The 11652-nt window shown below is 39.2% G+C and overlaps 2 protein-coding genes across 3 annotated transcripts; both read left to right on the top strand.

Moving 5' to 3' along the window:
- Positions 1 to 2735: 2735 nt before the first annotated feature.
- LOC135637205 (phosphoserine aminotransferase 2, chloroplastic-like) lies at positions 2736 to 4280 on the top strand. Its single transcript, XM_065149735.1, has one exon. The coding sequence runs from the start codon at positions 2829 to 2831 to the stop codon at positions 4092 to 4094; it is 1266 nt and encodes a 421-aa protein (XP_065005807.1). The 5' UTR covers positions 2736 to 2828; the 3' UTR covers positions 4095 to 4280.
- A 3634-nt stretch (positions 4281 to 7914) lies between these two features.
- LOC135634944 (probable NAD(P)H dehydrogenase (quinone) FQR1-like 2) lies at positions 7915 to 11179 on the top strand. 2 transcript variants are annotated; one of them, XM_065145702.1, is made up of 4 exons: positions 7915 to 8072; positions 8170 to 8334; positions 8428 to 9140; positions 10696 to 11179. In XM_065145702.1, the coding sequence occupies exons 3-4, from the start codon at positions 8599 to 8601 to the stop codon at positions 10919 to 10921; spliced, it is 768 nt and encodes a 255-aa protein (XP_065001774.1). In that variant the 5' UTR covers positions 7915 to 8072; positions 8170 to 8334; positions 8428 to 8598; the 3' UTR covers positions 10922 to 11179. The 2 variants fall into 2 exon arrangements, with proteins under 2 accessions (XP_065001774.1, XP_065001775.1); XM_065145703.1 differs by having other exon boundaries at positions 8443 to 9140.
- The last annotated feature ends 473 nt before the right edge of the window (positions 11180 to 11652 follow it).

Genomic DNA, 11652 nt, shown 5'->3' on the forward strand with positions numbered 1-11652 from the left:
ACCTCCCATATGTCTCAAATAAGAAGTAACCTACTTACCATTAAAGCCTTCATTTACCTTTAGTTTCATAGTGGCCCACTTAAGATGAGTAGGTTTGTTGTCTTTGTTAGTCAAAGGATCAGTTCCTACTTTGAGTGAACTCATAAACATGATCAGCCGAATCAGAGATAAAGTCATTATTAGAGATCGACCCATGATCGTTAGACTCCCTATTGGGCTTGGACAACGACCTAAGGTGCCCTTCAAGGTTGACCTACTCCAATCTGACCCGGTTACTCCTTTGAACCTTGATCCAAGGCTTGTATAAGGTATCATCTTTTTCTCTAGGTATCGGTTTAGAAATCTTATGTATATTATCACTATGCAATTTGGGAAAAACAATAAGCTTATGTGAAACATAATACTCTAAATGGTGACCCACTATACCATAATTAAAACAAAGATTAGGGATATTCTGATAAGCAATAGTTTGAAAAATCTTATTGGATCCATCTCTTATCCAAAAATCTTACAATAATGACTTAGAAAAATCCATTAAGATATAATAATTTTTTCATAAAAAATTAGTTATCATGATATCATTTATCGTTAGGGACTTTCCGATCACTAAGGCTATTTATAGAAATAAAATAAAAGTAAATAATTTAATAAATAATTTAAAAAATTAAACCCAAGCGTTGAAATTCTTGTCTCTAAGGAAATAAAGATAATGCTTGGCCTTCGAGAAACCAAGGTCCTCCTGTGAGAACCTTCTCACAGGGTGAAATCCTTCTCATTCATAAAGGGAAAGCAAAAAAAATTAGAGGCAAAGGTCTATAGTATGATGGGGAGAAAAAAATACCTCATTTCTTGATAAATTCTAAAAAAAATCAAGAAAGGATGTTTTTCCGATTAATAGATCAAGTTTTGCTAATATTATCTATCTTTTTTTTTTCGTTCAAAATCAGTTCTAGATTTCATGATGTTTATATACGATTCGATTTTTCTTCTAATTTTACTGAAAACTTTCATGCATCGACATCACGAACATGACCGAAGAAGCCCCACTCAGGACGTGAATACTATATTTATTTTTGCAAGAGATTGAGAACTAAAAAAATAAAATAAATCATTCATATTTTGGGCGGTTGTGGAAGAGGATCCGTAACCATTCATATTTTCAAAAAAAAAAAAAAATAATAATAATAATAAGAAAAAAAAATTACCTGAGATGAAACTCCAGTGTCAGGGCGAGAGGGGCCACGGGACGGGGAAGGAAAACCCGGCGGATTTCGTGTCGCCGCTGGACAAAACGAGAGCCGCGTTCACGCCTTCACCGCCCTGTTCTATCTATCTTTCAATATTTTAACCAAGTAAACGACTGCATATTATTTTGTCAACCTTTGAACACGTTAAGAGCCGAGTACTAAAGTTGATGGCTGTACACAACAAAGCTGTGCAAATAGCATGACAAACCCACAGAAAAGTGGGTTTGGTGGTGAAATGGATACCTTGTTCTCATTATCCTTGTTTTGGGGTGACTATTCTTGAAAATTTTCATTCTTCTCTTTGCTTCTTTGCAGTTGATCAAGTGTTCGACAGATTTTGTTGTCCTCCTTTGTCTCAGCTCAGCGACCAGAGTTCGTCAATAACACATCTGTGGCATCTAACAAGTCAAGATGGAATGACATCTACCATCTACTCTCTCTTTTCTGGTGAAGCATCCCTGTCACTTGGATCAGGTAGAGAAAATGGCGGACTTTAGGGGAAAAGGTTGACATAAAATAACGTATCCTTTTCTCCTTTGTTGATTCATACGTCAGAAAAATCTGTGGGTGGACATGTCCCTACTTGACATCACTTGGATCATTACAACTACTTAGATCCACCAGCCGTGGTTTTGCCACTCACTGTGATGTCAACCGGAACCTGACCTTTCCTTTTCCCCGTCTTCTTTCTTCTCATCAAAGGCGTGTTTGTCTACTTCTGCCAATTCCCAAACGTAGCCATGAAGAGAACTTGGGTTGCATTCAGAAGAAAGAAGATGGTACTACGATTATCAATTAGATAAAAGCTTGGTGTTCATTCGGGAAGCAAATCAATCCAATCATTAAAAAAATAGTTTTTTTTTTCTGGATATTTGTTCTACCAATTCTTGTGCTTTTATTCGTTGTTCCATGCTTATCGATATTGTGAATATTGTGATCCACAATAAAAAAAAAAAATTGTAAACGATCACTTGATCGATTCATTTATAAAAGAAAACGTACATTGAAAAATAAATAATAATTTAAAAAAGAAGGAAATAATCATTCGATTAATGTGGTCTACATTTAATAATAATATATATATAATTATTCTTTTTATTATCTTTAAATGCAATTTAGTTCTTTATCACTTGTATATAAATCCAAGTTTATACACAATAAACACAACTCACTTATATTCTATCATGTTCTGCCAGTTTTCTTACATGATGTGTGTCGATCAACTCTTCCAATATAACAATCGAAATATTTATCTTATATTCTATACTCAAATAAACCTAATTTTCTAATTTATAATAATTAGATGTGCTAAAATAAACAATAAAAAAAGGAAAAAAATAAATAAATATGTGAAACATTATAATTTGAGAATGGAGAAATAAGGAAGGACATTTTGGTCATCTTGGAAAAGGCGACGAACATTTCCAACTCGGAATCCCTCCCCCTTGCCGCTACCTCCTTCCCCTGTTTCCCTATATCAACCAAAGTCCACTTCGATTGCTAGATCCGAAAAAGTTCCTTCTTTTGCTCCTCTTCTTCTCCTCTCCCACCGATCCTTACCTCTCTTCTCACTCTCTTCCAATGGCTGCTGCCTCTACTCCTCAATCTTTCCTCCTCCAACACCCCCTTTATCCCTCTCTCAAAACCCTCTCTTACATCCCCTCCAAGCAGCACCTCCGACCAAGACCCCGCCTGTCCACCGTCTCCTGCACCGCCGTCCACCCTGCTCCCGCCTCCGTCTCCGTCACCAAGGATCAGGGCCGCATCTTTAACTTCGCCGCGGGACCGGCCACCCTTCCGGAGTCCGTGATCCTGAAGGCCCAGTCGGAGCTGTACAACTACCATGGCTCCGGCATGAGTATTATGGAGATGAGCCACCGCGGCAAGGAGTTCGATGCCGTCATCAAGAACGCTGAGTCCGACCTCCGCCGCCTCCTCGCCGTCCCTGACGACTACGCCGTCCTCTTCCTCCAGGGCGGCGCCACCACCCAGTTTGCCGCCGTTCCCCTCAACCTCTGCGCACCCGACGATGCTGCGGACTACATCGTCACCGGATCGTGGGGCGACAAGGCCTTCAAAGAAGCCCAGAAGTTCTGCAAGCCTAATCTCATCTGGTCTGGTAAATCTGACAAATACACCAAGATCCCGCCTTTTGAAGGCCTCGAGCAGAACCCCAACGCCAAGTACCTGCACATTTGCGCCAACGAGACGATCCACGGGGTGGAGTTCAAGAACTACCCCACGCCAAACAATAAAGATGCAATCTTGGTGGCCGATATGTCATCCAATTTCTGCTCGAAGCCCGTTGACGTATCGAAGTTCGGCGTGATCTATGCTGGCGCGCAGAAGAACGTCGGTCCGTCCGGTGTCACGATCGTGATAGTCCGAAAAGATCTTATTGGCAACGCCCAACCGATCACACCCGTGATGCTGGACTACAAAATCCATGCCGATAGCGCTTCCCTCTACAACACTCCCCCATGCTTCACGATCTACATTTGTGGACTTGTGTTTGCGGACCTGCTGGAGCAGGGTGGCTTGGTAGAGGTGGAGAAGAAGAACGCCAAGAAGGCAGGAATTCTCTATGATGCTATTGATGGGAGTGACGGGTTCTATGTGTGCCCGGTTGAGAAATCAGTTAGATCACTGATGAACGTGCCGTTTACACTTGAGAAGACAGATCTTGAGAAGAAATTCATCGAGGAGGCTGCCAAAGAAGGGATGATTCAACTCAAGGGTCATCGCTCAGTGGGTGGTGTTCGGGCTTCCATATACAATGCAATGCCGTTGGCAGGAGTGGAGAAGCTTGTTGCTTTCATGAAGGATTTCCAAGGCAGGCACCTTTGAACTGGATGCCTTAAAACCTTATTGTCGTGAATGAGGCTTTTTTCTGCTGTTTGTTGGCTGTTTTCAGATGCATCAAGCTCAAATCTTAGTTTGGTTTTGTCATTTTTCTTCTGGTCAAGTTCTAGAAATAATGGCATTTAATCAGTTATGGATTTGGATAAAATATAGATACTTTAGGCAGCTGCATATCATGACTCATCTACTCAGTCCTAATGGTACTGGAGTTTTTGTGTGGAAATTGCTTGTTTGTGAAATCAGGTGATATTTCTGCCTGCTGATTTTGTTCATATGGGAGCACCTTGTGCTGTTTTCTGATTTTAACCTCAAGGTATGTTGCATGGGCTTACTACATTGTTCAGACTTGAATGCTGTGGAGAGATTCAATCAAAATTGTCTGCCTGTACTAGTTGGATTTATCCTTGCAGGAACTATATTTTTAGTTTGGAGGTTTTGTAGCATTGCATTTGCAAATTGCTTCCATTATATGCAACTATGAGCTTTTCTAAATAATTGCATTTTTAATTCAAATTTTTGCTGATAATGTGATGCATTAATTATCATCTCTTTATCTGAATCTTAATCATTATCTAGCATTAGAATTGCATTGTACTTTATTTATTCTAGGCTTGAGTTAAAAGTTGCTAGTATGAAGCATAGAGTTCGTTTTGTGTAGATCGATGAATAATGCAGTTACTACATTACTAGATGTTGCTGTTCATTGCAGTCTGCCCCTTGGGATTTTCTGAAAAAGCCGCTTGTCTCACTGATTCTGCAGTTTTTCTTGTCACCCTCTACCTTTCCTTACATCACTAATCCTAGTGGCTCATCTTGTTTATCTGCAACATCTATAGATGTCCTTGTGGATGCCCTGACCCAAAAGGAAAGAAAAACTTTGGCATGGAAGATGGTCAATGTATGCTTCTGCTTCTCCTTTGTTATGGTGCTAAATCTGTTTGTCAATGAGATTCTAGAGCTCAATTGCTGAAATATTGTCTTTGAGACAAATGGTCTTACTTCTATCTTTTTGACCAATGCAGGTTCCTGCCTATCATTTTGGATTTAATCAGGATGACCATTGATATATAACTTTTTCCTTTTTAAATGCTTGAAGGATAGAAAGCTTAATTGTTTTGTTCTTGTTTTCTCTCTTGACATTGTGTACTCATTCATAGATATTATAGTTCTGCTTTATTAGTTGCAAGAGGGTTATTTTTGTTGGAAGTATTTGATCTGCATCAGGTGGTATGGTCTGTTAAACATGGAATCCACTCATATAAATGATGTCCCCCTCCAGTGCTTGCCCGTAGTATCCCTCTGAATGAGTTTCTTTTTCTAGTTTATGGATGTATTTTGGACAAATAAGTTGGAGATATCTGAACCATACTTCTGCTTATGTAACTCATGGCTTGTTTGTTTCCTCCCGACTAGGCAGTGCTATATTTTTCTTTACAGAGACACTCTTGTGCAAGATGGCAGATCTTGTTATATCATATGTTCTTGAATGTTCTATATCAAACATACTGGCACCACACTGTTAGATACAGCTGACAAATATGGCTTGAGAAGGCTTCAACTTCGGTACGAGGCTCATTTATTTAAAGAAATATCTGTCAATTCGGTGGCCAGCACTCTCGCATTGACTGATCACTGTCATGCTATGGAACTTAAGGCTTCTTGTCTTAAAATTGCAGCAGAAAATATTTCAGGTATTTAACTTCTCTTTTTTAGGGCACTTCTTTCATTTATAATTCTGCTGGATTAATAGTTAATAGAGTATGCCTTTCTCCATTCATTTTGTTTATGAATTCTTCCCAAAGATTATATATATATATATATATCAATGATTTTAATTTCAGATGATACGTTTCGGTTCGTCAACAGATCGGTATGCTGACTGCTCGCTACCAAGCGGTGGCGTCGATTGAGATTGTTTCCGCTTCATTATCACCCTAAATCGATATCTGTATTAGCAGAGGGAGAAGAAAAGAGAAAACTTGAAGATCCAGCGTCGCTCTCCCTCGACGATCTCGATTCGTTGATACCCTCCCTTGTTGGACGTCGCAGATGATGTCGCCTCCTTGTCTGAGGCAACGAGGCCCCGACGACTTCTCCTCATTCGTGCGGGGAGAGAAGAAGCCTCGGTGATGTCGCGGGGAGAAGCGATTTCTTCTTCCCATGCAGGTAGAAGGAACAAGGTGTTTTTTTTTTTTTTACTTTTTTGCGTAGGGAGAAGGAACCCTCCACGCGACTAGAAACCGAGTGACATCACTTTTTTTTTTTTGTGCGGAGAGAAGAAACGGTTTTTTCTCCCCACGCGGGCAGAAACTGAGGCGACATCACCTTTCTCCTTTTTTTTTTCATGGGAAAATCGGGTAACATCGCCTTTCTCTTTTTTTTTTTTGCGTAGGGAGAAAGAAACGGTTTTTTCTCCCCACACGGGCAGAAATCGAGTGATGTCGCTTTTTTTTTTTTTTCCCGCGGGGAGAATGAAACCTCCTCCTCACACGAGCAGAGCGTGGGGGTTATATATATATATATATATATATATATATATATATATATATATATATATATATATACTAAGCAATATACCGAAATGTATCGCTCGGTATAGTTATATCGTATTGTGCCAAAATAAGTTTGAAACTTTGGTTCGATACAAAATTATGAACCTTGATATATATATATATATATATATATAGAGAGAGAGAGAGAGAGAGAGAGAGAGAGAGAGAGATTATAGTTAAATTCTTAAGTTAAATCAGCAATTCGGCAGAAAATATTTCTCTTCTACATCCATGAATCCAAATGACAAATCCATCACTACAGCTTGTTATATAATAACTTCACATCACATAATTCTACCCAAAAATATTATAATTATACTTCACATTCCAGAATGAAATCTGCAATTGTGGTTAACAAGCATGATACTTGCCGTAGTGGATCCTGGAACAAAGTAGCATGTTCATTTGTCTGACAAGATTATAGTTACCTGAAAAGACTCTTAACCTATGATGTGTTCAAGTTTGTTCTCGGAATGTTTTTTCTTTCCTTGGTGAAGGTTTACTGTACCTGTACATAACGGGAGTTTGGTTTCATAGTGCTGCAACCTGCAAAAGTTGATGCTTCACTGTTTCCTGTGTTTGTGGTTATGCTTCATCGTTTCTGGTCATGACACTCCAATTGTGTTTTCTTACATGTGTTTATGGTTTTGGTTGACAATAAAAGCCTCAAACATCGGAAAATGAGTATTATATGTTTACATTTTTAAGGAAAACTAAGGGAATGAAGCCTCTACTTGTGAGTAAAAAACTATATTTTTATTGTTTATATAAAATTATATAAGAATATATTCTTGTTAAATTTTGATTAGGTGATGATGTATTTGATCTATTTGCCAAAGTTAGAGTACAAAATTTTAACAGTTTATTATAAGATCTTAAATTTGAATCTCATATTCATCATTTATTTTTATTAAAAATATATTCTTAATTGCTAGGGTTAAGAGAAGGTCAAAAAAATATTTCATATCCAAGTGGATAGAATATCAATTTATCTCAATGGTTTATATTTGACTTTATTAATTAGAAAATTATATTATTCTTCATTAGTTTGTATCTGTTCATTTATTCTAATTATTCATATAAAAAATACAACTGATATATTTGAAATAAAATGATTATGTTGAGCGGGACCTACAAGATTCTGACGTCACGACAGCCGTATCCACGGAATCAACTCTTGGACGCCGCACGACGTAACACGAAACCAGTGGCTACAGTATGGCGCTCCGCTGTCCATTCGCGGACAGCTGATCCAGTCGTCTGTGGCCGTCGAGACATGACGGATGACAGCCTGGCAAGGAGCTCGAGAATACTTCATTCCCGGCGGGATCCTTATTCCTGGGGCGAACTCCGAGGCCAATCAGATCCCAGAGGCGATTGCAAGAGACACTATCGTGGTTTTCTTCTCAAGGTGAGAACTTCGAGATAGGAGGTTTAACTATAATTCGATGTTGGTGTGATTTTGAAAAATCTTCAATTTTTCTATATTTTATCTTTTTTTGGTCCAGATAAGGAGGAGCGCGATTGGATCCCGGTGTTTCTACTGGGTGAGAATCGATTTAAATCGGAGAGATCGCCTTCCAGTTGCGCTAAAGATCTGTTCTTGGCCGTTGTCCAATTGTTGGATCGAATTGATTCAGAAAACCGCTACCCCGTGCGAATTGAACTCTCTTGTGTGTAATTTTTCTCTTTTCTGATAAGATTTGAGGTTCTAAATCGATCGCCAGACAGATTCTCGGTTGAATTTAAGCTAAATTGGCTTTTAGGGGATCAATTTGAAGGAAATTAAGAGAACAAAGGCGCCTTGGGAAATGGACGACAGGCGCGGAACACAATTCTCGATCCACCAGGCCTTTTCTCCAGAGATCTGAGCTCCTTGGAAGTGTTCTGTTCTGATCACCACTGTTCTACAACTACTGGCGAGAGATAAGAGCGCAATGGGGAAAGGGGGAGGTTGTGTTCCAAGCAAGAAGCGGCAGCCGGCGGTGGTCTCCAATAGTGCGGCCGCCGTCCCGACGGATGCTCCCGTTCCGACCGAGGAGAGGAGCCGAAGCAGCGCCGAGTTCGTCGAAGCCATTGCGCGGCCACCGGCCAACCTCAACCTCAAGGTCTTCATCGTGTTCTACTCCATGTACGGACACATCGAGGGCCTGGCGAGGCGGATGAAGATTGGGGTGGACGGCATCGAAGGTGTCGAAGGTGTCCTGTACCACGTCCCTGAGACACTTCCACCGGAGGTCCTGGAGCAGATGAAGGCTCCGCCGAAGGACCCGGCGATTCCCGAGATTTCCGCTGCGGAACTGGTTGAGGCAGATGGGATACTGTTTGGGTTCCCGACGAGGTTCGGGAGCATGGCCGCGCAGATGAAGGCGTTCTTTGATTCCACAGGCCAGCTCTGGAGGGAGCAGAAGCTCGCTGGAAAGCCGGCCGGGTTTTTCGTGAGCACCGGGACTCAAGGGGGAGGGCAGGAAACTACTGCGTAAGAGTCTTTCTGCCATTAATATTTTGATTCATATGCCTTTCCTTCTCATTTTCGTATAACTAAGAGATCAGAGTACTAAGAACAACATCTTCATTATCTAGGAAAAAAGGTCAATTTATCTTTTAGTTTTGCATAACTGGAACGGATCAAGTACTAAAGGTGTCACAATAGAGGTAGGAAAACTAAGACCCAATTGGGAACAAATGAAAAATAGCTTGGAATATCAGATTTAAAAATGGTTTGCTTGTTATTGTTGTCATCGTCGTTAATGTACTGCAGATAAAAAATATGTACTTCTTCGATATGTTTACTGTTTATGTTCATAAAGCATCTTCTTGTTTATATGTTCCTACTCATATTTTTGTTTTTGCCTCTCAGTGAATCAAATGAAATAAAAAGAACAATAACCAAAGTGTTTCTTTATCTTTTATTCTCGTGTCTTGTCCTCGTTTGATTTCATCTGGTACCTTTGTCTAAGACCCCATTCATACACATTATTGTTTCATGTTCCAAGTGTTGATCTTATTAGCCTGTTATCCGTTATAGAACAGTTGTAAGTAAGGTAAGAAAGAATGGAAAACCCATTCATACACAGTATCTTTTCTTTTTCCAAGTGTTGATGTCATTAGCCTTTGTTCCATTGAACAGAAGTTAAGGGAAGGTAAGAAAGAATAGAAGAGGTTGACAGAATGAATGGCACTTGCTAGCATGTTCAATCATTCTTCTATGATGAATGCTATGAGTCGCCATGTCTGCAAGGCTCATGGTTGGCCTTGTGCATACTTCATTCTTTCATACGTAAATAAGCATCATTTTGTTATATGCTAATAAGATTTTATGCTTAGTTTTTAGTACTCGACCAAAATGGTACCTTCCTTTTACCTTCTTTCTTTTGGAAGAAAAAGATCATTTTCCTTTCCAATTCTATTGATCATTTTCATTTAATAGATTAACCAAAAATAAGATGGACAGATTTTTTTTGGAAACCTACTTTCTCCTTTACAATCATGAGATCTTCTTGGCTTTAGGTTGTACCATCCTTCTTCATGAAATCCATCAGCAAATTTCAAGAGAGCATTGATAAATTCTCAATTTTTTTGGTCTTACACTTAGATAATTTGAAGTGACAGCAACACATCAAGTTAAGGGTAAGGAACAGACAAGTTAAGATTTGCTTAATATTTTAAGGATATTCATTGTCCTTCGATGTTACAATCTTTTATAAACGTCACTAGTGTGACACAACTATGTCAGTACTGAAACTGTTAACTTTAGCAGCTTCTAAAAGGATGCACGTTTGTGTATGCAATTCCCACATCATATGGAGCAGGCAATCTCTGCGCATTCTCTTTTAAAAATTCATGAAACCTTGAAGCTGCAGTGACTGGCAACTTTGTGACATTTGGTAGTGCAGGTTCTTTTCTGTTTCTTATGTGATTCTCCAGGTTATCACAATCTTGAGCATTGCCAAACTTCAGGAGCTCATTAAAATTTTTCATTGATAAACAAGTTGATGCTGTTAATTCGGTTTTGTTATTTTTTTGTGTTGCAGCTGGACTGCCATTACCCAACTAGTGCACCATGGAATGATCTTTGTTCCCATTGGATACACATTTGGAGCTGGGATGTTCAAGATGGATGAGATTAGAGGTGGTTCCCCATATGGTGCTGGAGTTTTCGCGGGTGATGGCACAAGAGAACCTGGTGATATGGAGCTTGCTCTTGCTGAGCACCAGGGAAAGTATATGGCTAATGTAGTCAAGAGGTTGGCACACTAATGATTAATCATGCTCATGAGCAAACTAATTGTCTCAGTAATGAATTCATGTGTATCTTCTGGCTAATTCCTATTTCTCCAAACCCTCATTGCTGCATTTTTTTCATCTCTCACCCTAAATTTGTCCAATCTTGGTTGTGCATTTCCTTGGTCCTTTTTTTTGGTTGGTAGTGTATATCTGAAGTGATGAGTGTATGATAATTCTGTCCTCGGAATGATAATTTGACATTTGAGTTGCTGTATTCAGTCTTTTTTTTTTTTTCGGTATGTCCAGATTCTGGATTTGGTTGTGTTGCAGAGTCTTCAGTTGCTGTTGGGACAAATGCGTCTCTTTCTTGTTTAGTTTGGTCCATATGAGATCCTTATGGCACCATTGGCCATTACATCATCTCTGAGCTTAAGTTCCCAGAGTTGATTTAATTGTTGTACTTTAATATGATATACAAAAGTGAATCTGAAAATGACATGGAAATTGTAGCAGATGAGGAACTCCTCCTCCTTTTTCAACTCTTTACACTGAAAACTAACAAGATTTTCAGATTGAGCATATTATTTTTATAGAGTTAATTGGTGTAAAGGATACACTCCAAATAATTGGAATATTATAAGTTGTTGTTATTATATGTAAACAAGAAGAAAGAGTCATCCTTTTTTTTCTTCTTTTTATTAGTAATCAAAATTTCAAATTGATGCTGATTTGTCATGCTCGCCTTAATTAAATAAAGGAAAAAG

This window comes from Musa acuminata, chromosome BXJ3-4, assembly GCF_036884655.1.
Source record: "Musa acuminata AAA Group cultivar baxijiao chromosome BXJ3-4, Cavendish_Baxijiao_AAA, whole genome shotgun sequence".
Lineage (NCBI taxonomy): Eukaryota > Viridiplantae > Streptophyta > Magnoliopsida > Zingiberales > Musaceae > Musa > Musa acuminata.

Coding starts and splice junctions, on each gene's coding strand:
- LOC135637205 (XM_065149735.1), top strand. CDS start 2,829: ATGGCTGCTGCCTCTACTCCTCAATCTTTCCTCCTCCAACACCCCCTT.
- LOC135634944 (XM_065145702.1), top strand. CDS start 8,599: ATGGGGAAAGGGGGAGGTTGTGTTCCAAGCAAGAAGCGGCAGCCGGCG. Junction 9,141..10,695: donor GGAGGGCAGGAAACTACTGC/GTAAGAGTCTTT, acceptor TTTGTGTTGCAG/CTGGACTGCCATTACCCAAC.